We start from the raw sequence: 20,864 nt of genomic DNA on the forward strand, positions 1-20,864 counted from the left end.
AGGAAATATTGTTTAGTAAACACTACCGTTAATCTCTTAGGCTGGAGATAGAAAGTAGTAGAATAACGAAAGAAAGGAAAAGAAATGGTTGCTAAAAAGAAAAGATTTTGTGTGTGTTGTAATTAATTTGCTCTCATATCTGTGCTTTTCTGAACCTGGGGTGTCCAGCAAATCATGTCACAGCTCCCATGTACAGCGACACCGTGGAGCCTCTCCATCCCCCAGACAGCTAGTGGGAGAGATGGGCCAAAAGACAAACACTTGCAAAACCATAAGGCAAGTGCTAGGAAGGGGAATTTTCCAGTTCATATGGGGGCATTTGTGTTATTCCCAAGTAAAGCAGATGCCATTTTCAAATGTGCTTTCCTTGGCCTTGTGTTCTTTCCTTCAAAAGATTAAGGGCACATCCACATCCACTTTGATTGCAACATAGTTAATGGTAATTCGGGATTATGTTAACATCTAAATGCTTAAGGATGAATGAGTCATATGTCAGGCTGTGACAAAATGCTTCATTCTTTAAGTAAGAGATGCCTGATTCTGGCACATTATTAATTTCTAAAGCTTAAATCCAGGATAACTAGATTTAGGAGATTAATCCCTGTTTTATTATAATTCCTTGTAATAGGTTTTGAACCCTTCACTCCCCTCTCCCTGCTTTCACAAGTTGTCTAATAGACTTAAAAAATCCCTTTTACTGTGGTAATGAGTAGCTTCTCCAAGAAGACTCTCAATCCAAGATTTCTGATACTGTAATATAATGTAGGGAAGAGCCAGTGCTTTCTGCAAAGGTTTATTGGAGGTGAGTCAATCAAGAAAGTATTCCAGGAACTTGAATCCTGAGGAGCCAGGCAGGCAGCACATAAGGGAGGAATGAAGGGGGCTGATGGCGTGCAGGAGCAAGGCCCTAACTCTGGGAGGCATAGGCAATCATCCAGGTCTGGTCTGACACTGCACGGAAGGACTGAGTTGAAAACAGATTGGTTGCCAGGGCTGTGAGGCTGGGATTTGGACACACATGGGAGCTTGACTGGTTTCTAGAGGCAAGAGAAGTTCCAGACTGGAGCTTGCAGTGGGCATTTGCCTAGGTGTTCCAGAGGATGATGACGGTGACCACGGAGGTGGCCATGAAGAGCAGGTAGAGGCAGAAGAGCAGGGTGTCCATCATGTGGCTGAACTTCACCCACAGGTCGACCAAGCGCTGCCTCTGAGTCTCTTCTTCCTGCTGGGCCCTTGTTGACTCAGGGCTCCCATTTAACTCTGCCTGTCTGGGACCTGACACCTTTCCCACCAACTCCCCAGGCTCCTTCACACCTACAGAGACAGAGACTCAGCCATGGGCCGTGAAGTGCCCCTGGGGAGGGAGGGGGCCAGGGAAGGAGATAGGAGCAGAGAAATGACTGTGTGGGAAGAGGAAATGTACGCAGTGCTGAACCCTCACCAGGCAGATGGGTGGGGGTGGGGCCCAGGCCCTTATTTGCCTTCTGGGGTGCAGTGGGGCAGCATTTCCTTGGGCTGGCCCAGTAGAGGAGCAGAGGGTGGAGCCACCGAGGCATGGGTGGGGGCTGGGTGGTGGCCAGGTGCAGCAGGTAGGTGATGAAGATGGTCTCTAGCAGGCTGACCACCATCAGGGACAGACACAGGGCAAAGTAGACACCTAGAGGGAAGATGGGTCTGCGTGAGGGCCAGAGGTACCTCTGAGGACTTTGTGTTTCCTCCTTTCCCAGAGGGCCCTTTCCAGGATTTCTTTTCACTCTGACCTGGTTCCATTGGTCCATGTCCCCACCCCACCCCCCCAACTTGCTTTTATTCTCCTGATGGAGGGAGGGGCCATACTGATGAGGGGGGTGCCAGTCGCAGGGAGAAAGTCATTCATATAAGCAGGAAGACATTGTAGCCCAGCAGAAGGGTCATCTTGAATGGGGCACAATTCCGCTTTCTGCCGGCAGGTAGAAGCTGAGGGTGTCGATGGCAACCAGAAAACCACTAGGCACCAGGAGGTTTATGACATAGAGTCTGGGCCGACGCGTGATGGCCACCTGGGGGGAGGAGAGAGGGGAGCGAGTGAGGAATAGGCTGGGGGGCTGCTGAGCCGGTTAAGATCAAGAGTTGAGATATGTCCCAGACCAAACTGTCTAGGAAGGAAATGTTACCTCAAGTTCCTTTCACTGTCCCCTCTTTCCAACAAAGTCATCTTAATCACCATAGTCTGCCTTTCCAGGGTTGGATTCTGCCATGCTGCTTACCACTGACATGTATCTCATTCCTTGCTGTCCCAAGGTGTCAACTTTCTCCACTTCCATTTTTAGCCCTATCTATGTAGGGCTCTTGGCAGGACTGTGGGACCAAATTCTTAGGTATCATGTGCATTTTATCCTTGTATTACTGCTTGCTTTCCTCATCAAGCTCTAATCTCTAGTGACTTTGCTGGTGGCCATTCAAGACCAGTGGGAGGGAAAGCAAGACAGTGGCAGATAATTTAGGGGTCACCAGGATTTGGAAGCATAATATCCCATAGACAGTGTTTCATAACTTTTCCACCATTTCTTTTTAAAAATAAACATAAAAATTCTTGCCTTCTGAAGAGTTCTGATAGTCATGGGGGTTGGGAAGCTCACTTTCACTATGAGTCACTCCCGTGGGAGCTTTTGTTTTCCCCCCTCTGGGAGGATTTATTTAATCAATATTTATTGCATTCCAGATACTGTAACCTAGCGGAAAGGTCATCTTGAATGGGGCACGATTCCCTCTCTCTGCCGGCAGGTAGTGAAGATTTATCAGTGAAAAAAGTGATAAAAAATCTCCACCCTTATGGAGCTTACTTTGTAGTGGGAGGGCTTACATTCTGGTAGGGGACATAAACTATGCATCACAACCACAATCACAACCACGGCCCTCCAGGTCACATAGAAAATGATTTGGTCATACTGGTTGGTGCCCACAGTCATCTTCATCATTCTCTGGTGGATACCCAAAAGTACCCACTCCCCCTTGCTCCGAATGAGGCTCTTTGATGTGTTCAAAATCTCCTGCGCTTTCTTCTCCATGCCCAGGACGACATTCTCCACTGCAAAGGAGACCCAGAACTCAGCCTCCCAAATACTCCCAACCCCCTTTCCCAGACTGTTGAATTCCTTACCACTTAGTTTCCACACCCCTTTCAGTGAGATCCTCCTCACTATTCCCAACTTCCTGGCCTCTTCTTTCTCAAAACCCTTTCTCTGGGGGTACCTGGGTGGCCCAGTTGGTTAAGTGTTTGCCTTCAGCTCAGGTCATGATCTCAGGGTCCTGGGATCCAGCCCTGAATCAGGCTCCCTGCTCAGCAGGCAGTCTGCTTCTCCCTGTGCCCCTCACCCTGCTCGTGCTCTCTCTCATTCTCTTTCTGTCTCTCAAATAAATAAATAAAATATCTTTTTTAAAAAAGGTCTTAAAAAAAACACCCCTTCTCTGCCTCTCAATAGGCTACTATAAAGAGCCTCACTCACCTGTGTAGATGAATGAGCTGAAGGTGAGCGTGCAGTTCTGTTCATCAAAGGGGAAATAGAAGATGTCCAGGTTACAGATGCTGACCACCTTCACTGGCTTATCATATTTGATGAGACCTTCACTGTTGACATAAGCCATGAGACCTGTAGCTGTCTGATCCACATCCATGCTCTATGTGAGAGGGATGGGAAGGTGGATAGTGTGGGTCTTTATTTCTCAGGTCATACCATTCCTGTGCTCCAACCCCACTCATTTGACTTCCCCCTTCCACCTATAGCTATGTTCTGGGGGTTTTGTAAGTTCAATTCAGACATTGCTCCTTCTAAACTGAGTCTTCATGTGCCCCCTATTGGTTATATCATTCCCTTCCTTGGAAATAGGGTTTCCTTCTTGCTTTTTTCAGCCCTGATACTCACAACTCTTCATTGAAGATATCTGGAAGCCAAAGATTCTCAGCTGCTATGCTGATCTTCCTCATGCCCCCACATTCTTCTGGGTTCCACCTGATGAATGGATTGTACCAGATCTATAGGAAACCATGGTGTGGGACAAATGATGTAGGAACTAGTTTTAGTTACACTCTGTCTCCTGCACTTTACATTTCTTTCTTTCTTTCTTTCTTTTTTAAGATTTTATTTATTTGACAGAGAGAGCACAAGCGAAGGGAGAGAGAGGGAGAAGCAGGCTCCCTGCTGAGCAAGGAGCCCGATGTGGGACTTGATCCCAGGACCCTGGGATCATGACCAGGGCCAAAGGCAGCTGCTTAAACAACTGAGCCATGCAGGCGTCCCTACATTTCTTTTTTCTCTCAATTCCTCATTCTTTTACCCCCTCTCTGGTGACAGCTATCACTACGTCATTAACAAAGTCTTTCTTCTACTTCTCCCTCAATGCTCTCAAGGGAGACCTTGACCTTAGCTTTGGAGTCCCTGGGATGCAGCCACTTAAGTATTATCTTCCATGACCTTAGTTTATGCTACCTTCTCCCTGTGCCCCATCTCTGCACTCCAAAACTGGAAGGATAATCAGGAAGTTTTGTGTTTTTGTTAGTCTGGCTCTGTTTCAATTTGTCTAATTCATGAGTATTCTCAGCTTTATCCATTGTAATCTGTGCCCAGGAGTGGAAAAAGGGAAGTACCATAGTAAAGGGGAAACAGTCTATCATACCACGTTTAGCCACAGGAAAGATGTCATCAGTTGAAGCTGAGCATCCTGAAAAAACAATTTTCATCTGGGATCATTGACGCCATGAAGTCAAGACCAATGCCACCACCCAACTCCTACTCATTTTCAAGGCTGTTCTATGTGGCAATTGGTGATTTTTAATCATAAACCACTGAAAAATATAAGTCAAAGAATCCAGGGTACAAGGAAAATATAAGTGAAAATAAAAAGTATGAAAGTCCATTGGGATTATGTTTCTTATGGAGTAGTCCATAAAGGGACAGATTTTACCTGCCACGATGTCACTTCATGAAGCATTCCTTGTCATGTCTTCCCACCCCAAAGAATGAGATTTTCATTTTACAAAATTCAAGCAGGGAACCCACTGCTTACCCCTGCTTAGCCCATTACGGTGTTGAGTCAGGACTTACCACTTCCACAATGGCAGACATAGTGAAGGAGATGTTGACATGAGTGGGGACGCTGTAGTTGACGACTGGACGGAAGGCCTTTCTGTCAAACACTGCTTGGAAGGCAGCAGGATCCACCCCGTACTGGTCAAAGCCTGAGCAGTTGATGGTGAATGTGTCTCCTCTTCCTGCAGAGAGCAGAGACCCTGTGAGAAGAGTGCCAGGACTGGGGACTGGCTGGTGTTTCTGCACAAAGAGAAAACAGGGGCCATGGGAGAAGCATGTGAGCTCCTCCTACCTGAACCAGGGAATGTGGCCTGGGCTCATAGGCAAATGGTGGAAGTTGATGAGGTGAGCTGAGTCAGGGCTCCATCCTCAATTCCATTGTTTCTGTCCCCATGCAAAACTTGTCCAAACATGTAGGCAAACTCAGCCCTGACCACCACTTTTCAGTGTCCTGAATCTCACCACAAACCTTTTCACCTTCACTTAGTGTCCTTCCATTGTTCATTTCCATCCTTGATACACTTGGGTGATATCAGTGATAGTTTTTACAATCACAGTTCTCCTCCTCACTATATTAACACAGCATAGACGATAATTAATGATAAAGGCAATGAGGTCAGGAGTGTGAGGTATGTGGGACCTTAAGGAAGGAACTCAGTTTTTCAAGTTAATAAGAATTTACTGTGTCTCTACTATGTGCTGTGATTGTTCTCTTCTAAACCAGAGTGGTTCTCACCACTGAGACTATCTTAAAGAGAGTTCCTTGATATCCATCTTATACCTAGCCCTTTTCTAGTCATACCTTGTGATGCAGGATATAGAATTGTGTGGTAACATCTTCTGGTAGTCTATTCAGATCTATCTCTGATTTGTATTAACCCTCCTTGTTCATTTTCAATAATGAATGAGAAAAATAATCTACATTGAAAAAAATTTTACTGAAAATGTTTCCCTTTCTCATGGCAGATCTTCTCATCACCTTCTTCCCTTTAGCATTTTCTCTGTTCCATTTAATTTACTTCAAGAGAGCTGAGAAGAAATTGTCTTCTTTTTAACATTAGTTGATACTCAGAAACATGCAGTTAGGTTATATGCCTGGAAAGAGAAAGACACGCGGAAAGAGAAGAGACCAAGAGAAACACAGGGAGATAAGGATCTTGCAAAGAGGTACAAAGCTGCCAGTGTCCTGAGTTTTCATTTTTACCAAAATGAACATCCAAGCATTGACTATCTGGGAATAGCAAAATTAGCCTGGCTTGTCTTTTTCTCAGAAGCTATATGTTTGCTTTGTTTTTGCTCTTGTCCCCCTTCTTACCTTGAAGCAGCAGATAGAGAATGAGGAAGAGGAAGCATCCATTCTCATGGAGCCCACCTCTTCCCATCTTCTTCTCTTTGGCTCTTCTCTGAGATAATGTGGATCTCTGGGGACTTAGTGATGCTGCTGATCTTAAAAGACCACAAGCCACACCTCGAACCCTAGCTTTGAATAAACATGTATCAGGTGGCATTAGCCACCTCTCTAACAAGCACCCCTGGTGACAAGAGAAGGTCACAGAGGACTACCCCACCCTGTGCCCTATCTGAGTCTGAATCTCATCTCCAAAAGTAATCTGACAAATCAGTTTGGAGAGGAGGAAGAAAAAAAATTTGGTTACTAGAGCAGTGCTAATGGTCTCCTCATACTTAGAGTCAGTCTGGCATATAATGCATCATAGAAAAGGCACATAATAATTGCCAGAGATTTCGAGGGGCACATGCACTTATTTTAACCTTGCTACCATCTTTCAAAAAAACTGGGGGCTGGGGACCTCCTTTTTATAATCAATTTCTGACTCTGAGGTTTTAAATATGACTTCACTACCAGCAAGCTTTTGATTTTTTGAGTGTGTCAAAAGCAACTTAGGTCTACTGGTTGGAGGGAGTGATCAATGGGGTAGAGAGGAGGTTTAGTAGAAGTTGACTTATGAGAACATGAGCTAACAGCTTGCAAATTAATGTTGTTTTGGCCCTGCTAATGTTTATAAGAAATTAGTGGTCAGCATATTAAAAATTGGGAGATCTCATACAAAAACTGTATTTCTGGCTTCATTTGAAAAAATAAGATCAAGCAATACTGGTCTCATGTTTTTACTTGACAACAATCTGCCAAAGTTAATGGTCATGCCCTTTGGATGGAACATTCTCTCTAGATCAACATAGTCTGTCACCAACTATGGATTATTCCTGACCAGCTCCCCTTATTTATGTTACCTGCTTGGTCTCTTTAGGCATTTGAGTTTACCTTTGAGTGTTAAGATTGATTTTCTTGTATAATTTTATTTATTTATTTATTTATTTATTTTAATAGTTTTTTTTAAAGATTTTATTTATTTATTTGAGAGAGAGAGAGTGAGAGACAGATAGCAAGAGAGGGAAGAGGGTCAGAGGGAGAAGCAGACCCCCCGCTGAGCAGGGAGCCTGATGTGGGACTCGATCCCAGGACTCCAGGATCATGACCTGAGCCGAAGGCAGTCACTTAACCAACTGAGCCACCCAGGCGCCCTCTTGTATAATTTTAAGAGAGCTTTGGGAAGTAATTTCAAAATACCATGCCATGCCTAGGTGATCACAGGTCTCGTCAGATTTAGCATGTACAACTATTTTTTTTTAAAGATTTTATTTACTGATTGATCGATTGCATGCTCAAGCAGGGGGAGGGGCAGAGGAAGAGGGAGAAAAAGAGAATCTCAAGCAGGTTCTGTGCTGACTGCAGAGCTGGACACAGGGCTCAATCTCACGACCCTGAGATCATGACCCCGAGATCATGACCTGAGCCAAAATCGAGAGTTGGGCACTCAACTGACTGAGCCACCCAGGCGCCCCTAGCATGTACAACTATTTGATTCATGGTGGAAACCAAACATGGTATGGTTAAGTAGACCAAAGTCATCAGTGGGGTTTAACTTGTTTTATACTAGAATTAGTTGCATTAGGGAAGGCTCCAGAGAGGGTAATGAGTGGCTTCGAGAACAAAGGGAGAGCAATTGAAGGGGCGCCTGGGTGGCTCAGTCAGTTTAGTGTCTGTCTTCAGCTCAGGTTGTGATCCCAGGGTCCTAGGATTGAGCCCTGCGTTGGGCTCTCTGCTCAGCAGAGAGCCTGCTTCTCCCTCTCTCTCTGCTGCTCTCCCTGCTTGTGTGCTCTCTCTCTCTCTCTCTCTGTCAAATAAATAAAATCTAGACAAGGGGAGGAGGGAAGAACAATTGCTTCGGTGAAGAAACTACAGACTGAGCTGGAAGAATGTAGTAACAAAGGTTTCCTTACCTCTCATATTGGGGTTTTATGTGGTTAGAGATAATGTTTGTGTGGTACCTTTTCCATTCTAAGTAATTACTGAATTGAAGCAGAAATAAAAGTAAAAACGGCAATAATAGTAGCTGTTATTGTTACTCTGGCTCTCTCGAGATTGCTCAGGTTGCTTCAGCCTGAATGGAATATTCTGGGCTTAAAATGTCTGGGTTGACTGCAGCAACCCTGGTTGCTGTGAGCATCAGTCTTTCCTCCCAGCCTCGCTCTGCTTTCGGTTACCATAAGGGTCATCCCTCACTCTCTCCAGCAGCCTTCTACATCATTTGAGAATCTTAACCTCTGGGAAGGTTAAGGTGACTTTAGATCAACATTTCTCCAAGCATTTTCTGCAGAACACTGGTTCTACAGGATGTTGAATGCATTTCTAAAAAATTATTTTTGTTACTTCAAGTTCGAATAACTCTGGGAAATACTAATTAAAGGAAGCTAAATAGGTTTTATTATTTCAGGATTTCTCAGAGTATTTAGCTAAAATGTTCATGTGACTTGAATATCACGTATACAATTTCCCAGACTTAGTTGACTTCGGGAATTTCTTTTTCTCAGAATATCTTGCAGGACTAACACTTCATCTATTATTTTGGGGAAACACTGCTTTAGGTAAGTAGAATAAATGTAGAAGAAAAAACAACTTGAAGATTCTACAGATGGGATATAGAATGCAAACATCATATTATAAATAAACCAAGAAATTAAAAAATAAATCAGATAAGTACTTTTTTTTAGATAAGTATTCTAAAACCTGAAATTTGATTAGAACTCTAAGAACCTACAAGCAAATAGAAAGTAAAATAGATTAAATTTCAAGCTGTTTCTGAATCCATGAGCCATATAAACTGGCTTGAGGAACAATCTTTTTTTTTTTTTTTTCTTTTCCTTTAGATCAATGACCTACCAGCTGTAGACCACATGTCATTCACCTAGATCTAATTTTAGGATGAGAGTTTACAAACATGTTTTGGTATTATTACTTCTCAAATATGCTCAGACAGTAATGTTTTAGTAGTTGAAAAGCAATGTTGGTTTTTCTCATTGGTGGTCTTATAATCAATCCAGTATATAATTTGTGTTTTAAGAGTACATATTTTTTCCTCATGGTATTCAATAAATGAATTACTTTGAGTGAAAAATAAATACAGCCTGCATAGATTTCTAATTTTCCTGAACAGATATTCATGCCAAAAAGGTTATAACAAACATAGACTGAAGTGGTTTATCTTTTCTCACCAGAAGCCCACATTTATAAAGAACACTTGAGAAGTTTTGGGGAGTGACTGGGAGTGACCACTCTTCCAGCCTGTGAAGGCCTGTTTTAGAAAGAAGGCTCCATCTTGGCTGCACTTTTGGTTTGGCTTCTCTGGTTTAGTGGGACACTGTTGCTTCCCACTTTGCGACCTGACAGGTGCCCATCCATACTTCTCAATAATGTGAGAGAATCGCCCATGTACATCTTACCAGGAGAGATGTCAGACATATAGCATCATTTTATATAGTTGAGTAAGTAACCAGTAGTTGTCATTCTGGGAGGATTAAAATCCCAAGGCCTGTCTATGGGCTATGATGCTTATTTTAGCTGAGGAGATTTAGGTGGTTGTTCCCGGTGGGAGAGAACAGCTAAAGTAAAAACATGGAAATTACAGTGTTATGAGGAGCTCAGATTTGAGTAGGAAAGTAACAGGAAATGAAACTGTGATATGATGTGGGGCCAGATCATGGAAGGCCTTGTATACCTAGCTGAAGTTTGGTTTTATTCTATCACTCAGTGGTTCCCGAAGTTGAATAAGGTTCAGACCTCTTTAAGGGAAACAAAACTCCTAAGCCCCTGATGTTGACTTGAATTATTTGTAATAACACTTAAGTATGTATATTCATAAAACCACATATAAAGTCCTTATACTCACAGCTCTTATACTACTATAAAATCAGAATAAATTTACAAATGATGCACATACAAGACTGTAGAATCAACACAACACTAATTTAATGTGGTGGATAATATTGTTTTGTTAAAATTAGATAATTACTGTCCATTTCCCCCTCTTTTTAACAAGGAGCTAATTTTTTAAAAAGATTTTATTTATTTATTTGTCAGAGAGAGAGGGAGAGAGAAAGAGAGAGAGTGTGTGTGAACAAACAGGGGGAGCGGCAGGCAGAGGGAGAAGCAGGCTCCCTGATGAGCAAGGATCCCGATGGGGGACTCTTAGAGGACCCTGGGATCTTGACCCAAGCAGAAGGCAGACGCTTAACCGACTGAGCCACCCAGGCATCCCAAGGAGCTAATTTTGAACACCTGTTATTTTGTTGGGCCAATTTGATAGTGCTTCTCAATATAACAATACTTAAAAAATTTTTTTAAAGCAGTTCTTCATTTCTTTCTACCTACTACCCTTTCTGCTAATGAACCTGGGACATTATTACTATGAAGGTGGGAAGTGTGTAATTCTTTCCTTCGTAAGGTGACTGTGTGATATGACTTATCATAACGTGCCCTATACTGCTGTGAACCCTTTCACCCACTGTAGTTCTCTGTTGAAAATACCGTGAAACTCTTGTCTATATAACATGCAAAGATATCATTTGGCTTTCATTTGGCATTGTTGACATCTTTTTTTTCTGATTTGTTTAAAAAAAATTTTAAATTCCAGTATAATTAACAAACAGTGTTATATTAGTTTCAGGTGTACAATATAGTAAGTCAACAATTCTGTACGTTACTCAGTGCTCATCATAATAAGTGCACTCTTAATCCCCTTGACCTATTTCATTCCCTCCCCCCCCAAAACCACCAGTTTGTTATCCATATTTAAGAGTCTGTTTTTTTATTGGTCTCTTTTTTCCCCTGCTCATTTGTTTTGTTTCTTAAATTCCATATACGAATGAAATCATATGGTATTTGGCTTTCTCTGATTGACTTATTTCATTTAGTCTTATACCCTCTAGATCCATCCATGTTGTTGTAAATGGCAAGATTTCAGTCTTTTTATGACTGAGTAATATTCCATTATATACATATATATATATTATATATAATCTTCTCTATGCATTCACCTATGGATGGACACTTGGGTTGTTTCCGTGTCTTAGTTATTGTAAATAATGCTGCAATAAACATAGGGGTGCATGTATCTTTTTCAAATTGGTGTTTTCATTTTCTTTGGGTAAATACCCAGTAGTGGAATTAATGAATCATATGATAATTTTATTTTTAATTTTTTTTTTAAAGATTTTATTTATTTATTTGAGACAGAGAATGAGAGAGACAGAGAGCACATGAGAGGGGGGAGGGTCAGAGGGAGAAGCAGACTCCCTGCCAAGCAGGGAGCCCGACGCGGGACTCGATCCAGGGACTCCAGGATCATGACCTGAGCCGAAGGCAGTCGCTTAACCAACTGAGCCACCCAGGCGCCCTTATTTTTAATTTTTTGAGGGAGCTCCATACTGTTTTCCATAGTGGCTGCACCCATTTTGGCATTGTTGACATATTAAATCTTCTCTTTTCTAGGTTGCCCGAGACCATTAGAGAGGTTCATCATTCTCTCACACTGTTGTTTCTGTGATGTCAAATAAAAGATTCAGTTTATTTGCTAACTTGAAAAAAAAGCTTATTTCATTAAAATGACTTTCATTGTGAAGTTGATCTGCAAAAGTAAAATTTTGTCTTCGAAAGGCAGGAGAATCTGACGTGAGTGCCCCAGCAGATGTGAAGTGATCATTACCATTTGACATTAGGTCCTGGTAACCTGGGTAGAGGAGGCTATCAGAGGCTACCACAGTAGAACACTTCTGTCAATGAGCAATGGTACCACCATCTATCCAGGTTCGCAACCAGAAAACTAGGTGTTACCCTTGACACCTCTCTTTCTCAAAGCACTTTATGTCATCCATCAACAAGATCTGCTGATTTTACCTCTTAAATTTCTTTAAAAAAAAAAAGGTTTTATTTATTTATTTGAGAAAGAGAGAGAGAACGATGGACACCTGGGTGGCTCAGTCGGTTAAGTGTCTGCCTTCAGCTCAGGTCATGATCCCAGGGTCCTGGGATCGAGTCCCACATCGGGTCCCTTGTTCAGCGGGGAGCCTGCTTCTCCCTCTGCCTGCTTCTCCTTCTGCCTGGTGCTCCCCCTGCTTTTATTCCCAAGCTCTCTTGCACGCTCTCTCTCTGGCAAATAAATAAATAAAATCTTAAAAAAAAGAGAGAGAGAATGAACGAGTGGGGCGGGGGAGGGGTTGGGAGAGGAGGACAGAGGGAGAAGCAGACTCCCCGCTGAGCAGGGAGCTCGAAGCGAGACTTGATCCCAGGACCGTGAGATCATGACTGGAGCCGAAGGCAGCCACTTAACGGACTGAGCCACCCAGGCACCCCACCTCTTAAATTTCCTTTGAGCCCACTCACTTCTCTCCATCTTTTCTACCACAATTCTAATTCAAACCACCATCATCTCTTCACTGGATGACAATAGACACACCTAGCTAGACTCTCTTCATTCTAGCTGCCTCTAATTCTTTCTCCAGTCTGCCAGCCACTGTGCAGTTTTCAAAACGCAAATTTGATTTCTCAACCCTAAACCCACTCACCTTTTTAAAACCTTGCAATGGTTGCCTTTTGCTCTTCCTCTAAGACCTGTAACATGGTCTATAAGGCCTTTGGAGATGTTCCCTTCCTTCTCCTACCACTTGGTTTTTGTTGTTTCTTCTTCATGGGGTGCTCTTTGCTCCGCCCACCTCCATCGTCTTCACCTCACTAACTCCTGCTATCCTTCAGATGCAACTCACACCTTCCTTCTCTAGCACCTGCCACAGTTATAATTTAAATTTGGATTAGTGTTGACTTGGAACTCTAAGCCCCATGATGGCAGGAAACTTGTCTGCTTTAGCTCCACTGTATCTCCATGAAATATTGAATGAATGAGTATTTTTAATATATTACATGACATAAATATTATTTTAAAACATGTACAAGTCTGGATTTACATAGATTCTCCACTCTAGCCCCTTGCCTGAGGGTTGGAGAATATCACCCCCTGAGACATTTCACAACACAAACACATTTTAAGGAGGGAATGCTTTGCAGTCAATATCATGTAAATAAGTATAAGTCTTATTGTACTTACAAATACGTATAAGTTAAGTCTTTGGCTCAGGCTATCGGTGGCAGACAGTATCATAGTGTATTGAGGTCTGGAGCAAGGGCTTCATAATGCTCATCTGTTCTTCTTCTTCTTCTTCTTTTTTTTTAACCTATAATCAATATATGTGAAGTATTTCAGGGAGAGTTCAGAAGCTTTTTATTTGATATGAAGGTATCAGGTATGCAGCTTTTGGTTCTATAGTGTTTGAGGCATGGTTGGAAGTACTAGTATTCCTTGGCAAGGTGGCTTGAGGTGTGCTGAGGAAAAGTTTTTCCTATCCAACCAGTTGACCAGAGGTGTTTCAGGAATTCTCAACAGTAGATACAAACATAGATACAGGTATCTGCAAGATTCCTCTGTTCAATCGCACATATCCCCAGTGAGGGAAGAAATGGTTTGTTTCTATGATATTAAACACTTTTATTGTGAAATTCTTAAAGACTACCAAAAAGTACAACAAATGATATTAGAAGGACCTGTGTACCCACTCCAAGCTTTGTGAAACTTTAACATTTACAAGTCATTTTAAAAAGAAATAAAATACTACAGAAACAAATGAAGCCCCTTGTGTATCCCTCTCTGATCTTATTCTTGTACTTCCTACACCAGCTATACCTTCAATGACCCCTTGAAATTGTTGTTGATTGTGCCCAGGTATGTTTTAGATTTTTAAGTATTTATATGTGTATCTGTAAACAACAGATCACATTTTTACATATTTAAAAAATTAATACAAATGGGGCTATACAATTTTCTTTCTGTAACTTATTTTGATTCAAGATTGTTTTTGAGACTTATACATACTGATACATTATAGCCCATGTTCTTTAACTGCTATATAGTATCTCATTGTATGAATACCATAATCTAGTTATCTGTTTTCTTGTTAATGGAATTTAGATTATTTTCACTACCGCAAACAATGCACAATGAATATATCTCCGTGTGTGTGTGTGTGTGTGTGTGTGTGTGGCCCTTTAGGGCAGCTTTTCTCCGCTAATAGCATTAAGCCTTGATGCCCTCAGGTATTCACTGGGTGGAATGAATTAACTTCTCCCTTGGACATCTAGAATGATACTAGGTATGTGTTATCCTTGGGAGAATTGAGAAAATAGTCACTTAGATCATTTTGTTTAGGGCTTAATTTACTCGGAGCAGCCTCCACTGAGACAGATAGGCATATGAGCTGGAAACCACTAGTTTCCACTAAAATCTGTTCTTTCCTTCTTCCATTGTAATGGAACTGTAGATGGCTCATAGCTGCCTGGCTGAGGATTGCATTTCCCAGTCTCCCTGTCACTTAGATGTGCCCATATGACTAAATTGTCACTAATAGACTGTGAATGGAAATGAGGTATGTTTCTTCCCTGCTGGTGCCTCAACACCAAGTCATACTTCTCCATATTCTCTTTTTCCTTCCTTCCACCTGGGTGACTGGTGGTGGCAATGAGTAGAACAACTTTGGGAGCTATATGTTGAACCCGAGAGAGCCACCATCACCCTGGGTCTCTGACCACCTGCAAGGAGCAGGACTACACTACTGAGCTGGTATACTTATCTAAGACTTTTATTTATGAGAGAAATAAACTTGACTTCAACCCACTACATTTTAGGGGTCTGCTAGGGGTCTAACAATACAACCCTCTAGCCCATTTCCAATCTACTAAATATGGCCAAATTGCTCTTTAATGTAGTTCTATCGATTGATAACTCACTCTGCCAGCAATGTGTGAAATATCCTGGTTTTCCAGATCCTTGAAAACAGTTGATGTTGTCAGGTGTTTACGTTTTCCCATGAGATGGGCATAAAATAGTATCTCATTGCTATTTTAACTATAATTTCCCTGATTATTTTCCTGACTGGGTGTCTTTTCATGTTTGAATGGCTGCCCAGGTCTCCTTCACTGTATGTGAACTATCTGTTCACATCATTTGCCTATTTTTGTACTGGGTTATTTGCCATTTCTTACTGAGTTGTAGAAATTATTTGCGTATTTTGTATCAAGAAACTTTGTCAGTTATAACTTGTGGTTTCACTTTTCACTTTATGATTCTTGTACAGAAGTTTAAATTTTAATGTAGTAAAAATGTATCAATCTTTCCTTTATTATTTGTTTTTGCAACTTGTTTTGGAAGTTCTTCTCTACTCCCAAATTCATAAAGATATTTCACATTTTCTTCTAAACATTTTAAAGTTTTCCCTTTCACAGGTAGGCCTTTGATCTACCTGAAATTAATTTTTCTGTGTGGGCTGATGTAGTAATTCCCTGAGTTTTTAAAAATAGAGATAACCAACTGTGCCAGCACTATTTATCCAACCTTCTTCCTTTCCCTATTGATCTGTAATGTTTTCCTGGCCAGTTCATGTTTACATATATGCATGAGTCTGTTTCTAGGCTCTTTGTTCTGTTGCATTGGGGTATTAATCCATCCTTACGTAGGAACACCGTGTTAATTAATTCAGCTTTATGATGCCTTAGTGTCCACTCCAGCTAGTTGTATAGAAATGGACAAGTCACTTTACTTTTTTTTTTTTTTAATCTCTGAAATGGAAAATATATACCTACACATAGTGTTGCTACGGAGATTAAAAGAAACAAGAATTTCACGTAAAGCACCACAGAGTAGGTAGGCACTCAGCAGAGAGTAGTGATGTTATGATCCTGTTGAAGGTACAGATGAAACACAAAGAGAAATACTATGATCAGTCTCTTTGGGAACCTCAGTTTGATTTCCAAAAGGAGTTGGCACACCGTATCTAAGGCTCTTGTTACTCTAGAAACGGAGATCCTCGCGTATTATTATCTAGAAACCAGGTAGCACAAGATTATGTGAAGGGCAATGGGATAAATGAGAGAAAGGTGATAGTGCACAATGCAGGGTCGAATCCTGAGCAAACAATCGTTAAAATGGTAAGTACCATAAAAGATAAGATTTGGGGCTGGTTGATCGCTGATGACCTTCATGGGGTTTTCTGGTGCAGAAACGGCCGCACACCGTCGCGTCCGCCCTGCCTACAAACACCGAGCTGCCCGCCCACACAGAGCTACTGTCAACCCTCCCGGCCACCCACTGGGGCACACGGCCTCAGAGAAGATTCCAGACAGGCTCGCAGAAGCTCTGAGAAGGATGGTGCAGAGCCAGGAGCGCGGTGGAAAGGAGGAGCAGCCTACACCTCCTCCAGGGCTTCTGCGGCGCTTCTGGGAAATAGAGTCCTTTGCCGTGTGTCGAGCCTCGGGCTCCTGGAAGGGGGACTACAATTCCCTTCAGTCTTGGGGAGTCTTTGTGCAGCACGCCTGCGCAGTCTGGCGGCCAATGCCGCTATAAAGGCTTGTTTTGCTCCGGGGCTGATGCTCGGGAGCGTGGTCGAGTGGCCGGTGCGGCCGCCCTGGAGCCGGGGCACAGGTAGGTAGCTGCTCCCGCGGCACCCCTTCCCTCTCCCTTGGTTGTCACGGGGGTCACCCCTGTGTGTTCCCTCCGGGGGTGGCGGGCTCCGATCGGGGGTAAGAGCAGTTCGGGGGAAACCGGAGACCTGATAAACGCAGCCTGGGCTCCTTCTAGTCTCCCACCGCCCCCTCCTCGGGACGCAACCCCGGAGGGCTCGCGGTGAGGTCCCGGCGTCGGAAGGCAGGTAGGGTGGGATGAGTGGTCGGGAGTGCTGGCTACATTCCCGGCTGCGGCCACCAGGGGGTGCTGCGCCCGCGGCCCGTGGGTGTGGGTCGCCGTGGCCTCCTCAGGCCCGAACTGGCCGTGGGAACGCCCTAGGGTCAGGGCATCCCAGGCGAGGCTGGCCCGGGAGAAGCCCCCATCCTCATGCTTGTGGGGAGGGCGGCCTGGGGGACCCCCGCTCAAGCCGCACACCGGCGACTCTGAGGGGCCAGCAACCTTAGAAGTCATCCTCTCGTGGTTTGTTTGTTTTTTTTTTTGCAAATGGATAAATGGAGGTTTATGACAGAAGTACGCACAGCAAACCCAGGGCAGAGCCCGGAATGGAATCCAAAAATCTCTTGACTGTCATCGGTGCCTTTCCACTACCACCCCACAGAGCTGCATGTTGCTTTGTGCTTATTGCACGGGGTTGGGGGGGGGGGCGGTCATCTGGCTTCTGCACAGCGGTGGGGAGGCAGGAGGCAGCTGGGCACGGGAATGATTGGCAAAGTTTCAGAAGGGTTTGAAGGGCGAGATGGGTAGGTTATGGGGTCTGGCGCCTAAGTGAACGGTGCGGGAGGTGGGAGGTACAACACGTGCATTACAGGAGGGTGGCAAATCGCTTTGGTCTTGTGCCGCTGCAGGGCCTGAATGACATTCCTGAAGTTGGATACCTAAGGAATGTTGTAATGAAGGCAATTTGGAGACACCAGTCTGGCTAGTTACGGTTCTTATGGAGCCCCCACCCCCCACCCCATGCAGTTTCCTCTGCATCATTGTGCAGGGAGAATGTCTACACTTCATCACTGGAAGGAGAACCCTGATAAACAAGGCAGCTGACCCAAAGGCCTCAGCTCTATTGATTTTGAGTCTGGGCACTTCTTTGGGTTCTCCCACTTTGGTTATTCTGCTAGTGCCATTGTAGAGCTCTGGCTTAAACATAAAACAAAGCAAAAAACACCTTTCCTTTTTTCCCTTTCTTGATAGCTGAGGCAAGTTAGCATTTAAAAACAACTTTTGAGCAACTGTGAAGGAGAACAGAGGAAAATAGGGAAATACACATAGAATCAAAAAGAGTCAAGCCTAGTGATCCTTTCTCAGTTGCTTTCTACAACTGATAGGGATTCCTAGCTCTGGGGTGGCCTCTGTGCAGGGTGCCCTGTCTTACAGCCCTGATACACAGACGATGGAATCCTCCTGATGCTCGAGGCCAAGAGATGGTAACTTTGTGCCTACTCAGGGCCTGCCTACTCTCATGGCTATGCCTCTTTTCCCAGGAAATTAAAGAAACAAGAGTGTTAGAGGTAATGGAAAACTGTTCCCCACCCCCTTTATACATAGGATAACTTGAAATAAAGTGATTGGAACAAACTTTGGTTATCGTGAGTTCTTAGACAATTGAGATGCGCTTTATGTTTTTCTTGACGTGGCCTTTGGTATTGTGAATTAGTTTGGCTGTGTCCTTTTCAAACTCACTTCCCTCCTCTTGCCTTTTTTTTATTTTTGAAATAAAGGAGGACTAATCTTTTCAGCTTCCACATAATCAGCTACCCCATTAGGGAACCTTTTGAGAGGAAGGTTGGACTTCTGTGATCCCTCTAACAAGAAGGATTACTCTGATCTGCAGCTGCATCCCGACATTGGGGACACTGGCAGATGCCAGGTCTGTTTATAGTTTAGACTTAATGAGGTCTCAGTGACGTGATTGCTGTGCTCTTGGTTGTAAGCCGGTGTTCTTTATGGTGTCGTTTGTCCTTGGACAAGGTGACCTTTTTTTTTTTTTTTAAGGTAAGTAATTTAGCAGTATCAACTCAGGGTACTTGAACCAGACTGCTGAAAGGCCAGAAGTCAAGTTTTTTTTGTGTGCTGAAAGCACGTCTGTGTGGAGGAGATTTAGTCCTTTTTTATTTAGTAAGTATTCTCCTTTTCTCTGCTATCTTAAAAAATGAATTGTAGCTGTCAGAATTTTGTCCGCAGAGTAGTACTTTTAAGACACAGTGATAGGTAGGAATTTATGGAATCCAAAAGGCAACACAGCTACACTTCTTTAATTGTTAGTGAGGCTGGTATGAAAGGTGTTTAATCAGCTTGTATCTGGGAAACTTTGAACCATCTCAGAGTGCAAAAATTGTTTTCAAGGGGAATGTATGTGTTTTATTTTCTCAGAAGTAACCAGAGTTGATACAGGATATTGATTAAAGGTAGCCAAGCAAGCAGGGGTTTAGAACAGAGTTTCAGGTAGATACTAGGTAAGATTTTGTAGGACAGGATGGGGAATTTGTTTTTGTTATTGTATTTTAATGACAGCTTTATTGAGGTATGATCTATATACCATGAAATGCACCCCTTTAAAGTATACAACTCAGTGTTTGGGTAGCACGTTCACAGAGTTGTGCAACCATCACCACTGTCTAATTTTAGAACACTTTCAGTGCCCCAAGGGGAATTTGTTTGTAAAGTTAAGGTGCAGTATTGGTTTGTATTTTATCCATGTAACTTCATGAAGCTTTAAAATAACAACTAATCTATTACTTGATTATAAAAATGCAGAGCTGGGATATATCATTGATAGAATAAGTGCTTTGTAATTTTTCATGTAGTAACATTTAGTAGGAGGAATGATATCCATTTTAAAATTGTGGAGTCTGTAATGCTTGGAACAGACTTGAAAGCCTTTTTTTTTTTAAAGACTTATCTAAATGCTCTATACATTGGGTTTCAGCTTAGTTGAAAGGGGCAGTAGCCCTACTGGTGTGTTTATTTTTCTCTAATCTTTTTTCTTCCCCCTTGGAGGTGGGAAGTGGTAATTCTTGATTCTACTACACTGGAATTTTTTTTCTTTAAAAAATGAAATGGCAGGGCGCCTTGGTGGCTCAGTCGGTTGAGCGTCTGCCTTCAGCTCAGGTCATGATCCCAGGGTCCTGAGTGGGGAGCCTGCTTCTCCCTCTCCCTCTGCCTGTGGCTCCCCCCTGCTTGTGCTCTTTCTCTCTCTCTCTCTGTCAAATAAATAAATATAATCTTAAAAAAAATAAAAAATGAAATGGCACTTGAAAAATTTCTGAAAAATTATTTTTTGTAGATATAATGCTAAGAAAACTTTAATGCTTTTGTCCTTTTTTCTCCTTTTATTTTATTCAAAGTTATTTATTTATTTATTTATTTGATCTCTAACACCCAGTGTGGGGCTGGAATTCATGACCCTGATGCGATGAAGAGTCTCAGGCTCTTCATACTGAGCCAGCCAGGCGCCCCCCCTTTTTTCCTATTTTAAAGTACTTTTGCATATGCTTTAAGCACAACTTAGGAAATACCTTTCCTTGATGAAGTTTTAAAAAGCTTTTAAAAATTATTTTTAAAGTTCTGGTATCATTGACGTGCAGTGTTCTTCCTCGGTGGATTTTTAATTTCAGAAATTCTCAAGTGAAAGCGGAAGTCTGTGAGCCCTGGCACCTCCACTCAGAGAAGATGAAGGATATCGACATAGGAAAAGAGTATATCATCCCCAGTCCTGGTTACAGAAATGTGAGGGAGAGAACCAGCACTTCTGGGCCCCACAGAGACCACGAGGACTCCAAATACAAGAGAACTCGACCGGTCGGTATTTCCTTTCCCGAATCCCTTTTCTTACCTGCTTGCTGCAGGACACCTTCTTTTCTCCTGTAATGCATCATTAAAA

The 20,864-nt window shown here is 42.8% G+C and overlaps 1 protein-coding gene and 1 pseudogene across 12 annotated transcripts in view; one reads left to right on the forward strand and one right to left on the reverse strand.

Annotated features, from left to right (window-relative positions):
- ABCC5 (ATP binding cassette subfamily C member 5) overlaps nucleotides 1-20,864 on the forward strand; it is a 175,963-nt gene that overhangs the window by 72,378 nt on the left and 82,721 nt on the right. For 9 of the 12 annotated variants that reach the window (XR_010409385.1, XM_045903264.3, XM_064584433.1 and 6 more), the window contains one exon: nucleotides 20,599-20,782. Coding sequence is in view for 11 of the 12 variants with exons in the window: in XM_045903264.3 (XP_045759220.1) it covers nucleotides 20,599-20,782 (184 nt within the window). In the remaining variant the exon portion in view is untranslated. Of the gene's footprint in view, nucleotides 1-16,773; nucleotides 16,946-20,598; nucleotides 20,783-20,864 lie in introns of those variants that run through there. The other 3 variants (XM_045903266.3, XM_045903272.3, XM_045903273.1) reach the window with 2 other exon arrangements.
- On the reverse strand, nucleotides 1,085-6,423 carry LOC123834366 (5-hydroxytryptamine receptor 3D-like; annotated as a pseudogene).

This window comes from Mirounga angustirostris, unplaced genomic scaffold (genome assembly GCF_029215605.1).
Source record: "Mirounga angustirostris isolate CCGP_5_RB_7025 unplaced genomic scaffold, mMirAng1.0.hap1 SCAF_1, whole genome shotgun sequence".
Classification (NCBI taxonomy): domain Eukaryota; kingdom Metazoa; phylum Chordata; class Mammalia; order Carnivora; family Phocidae; genus Mirounga; species Mirounga angustirostris.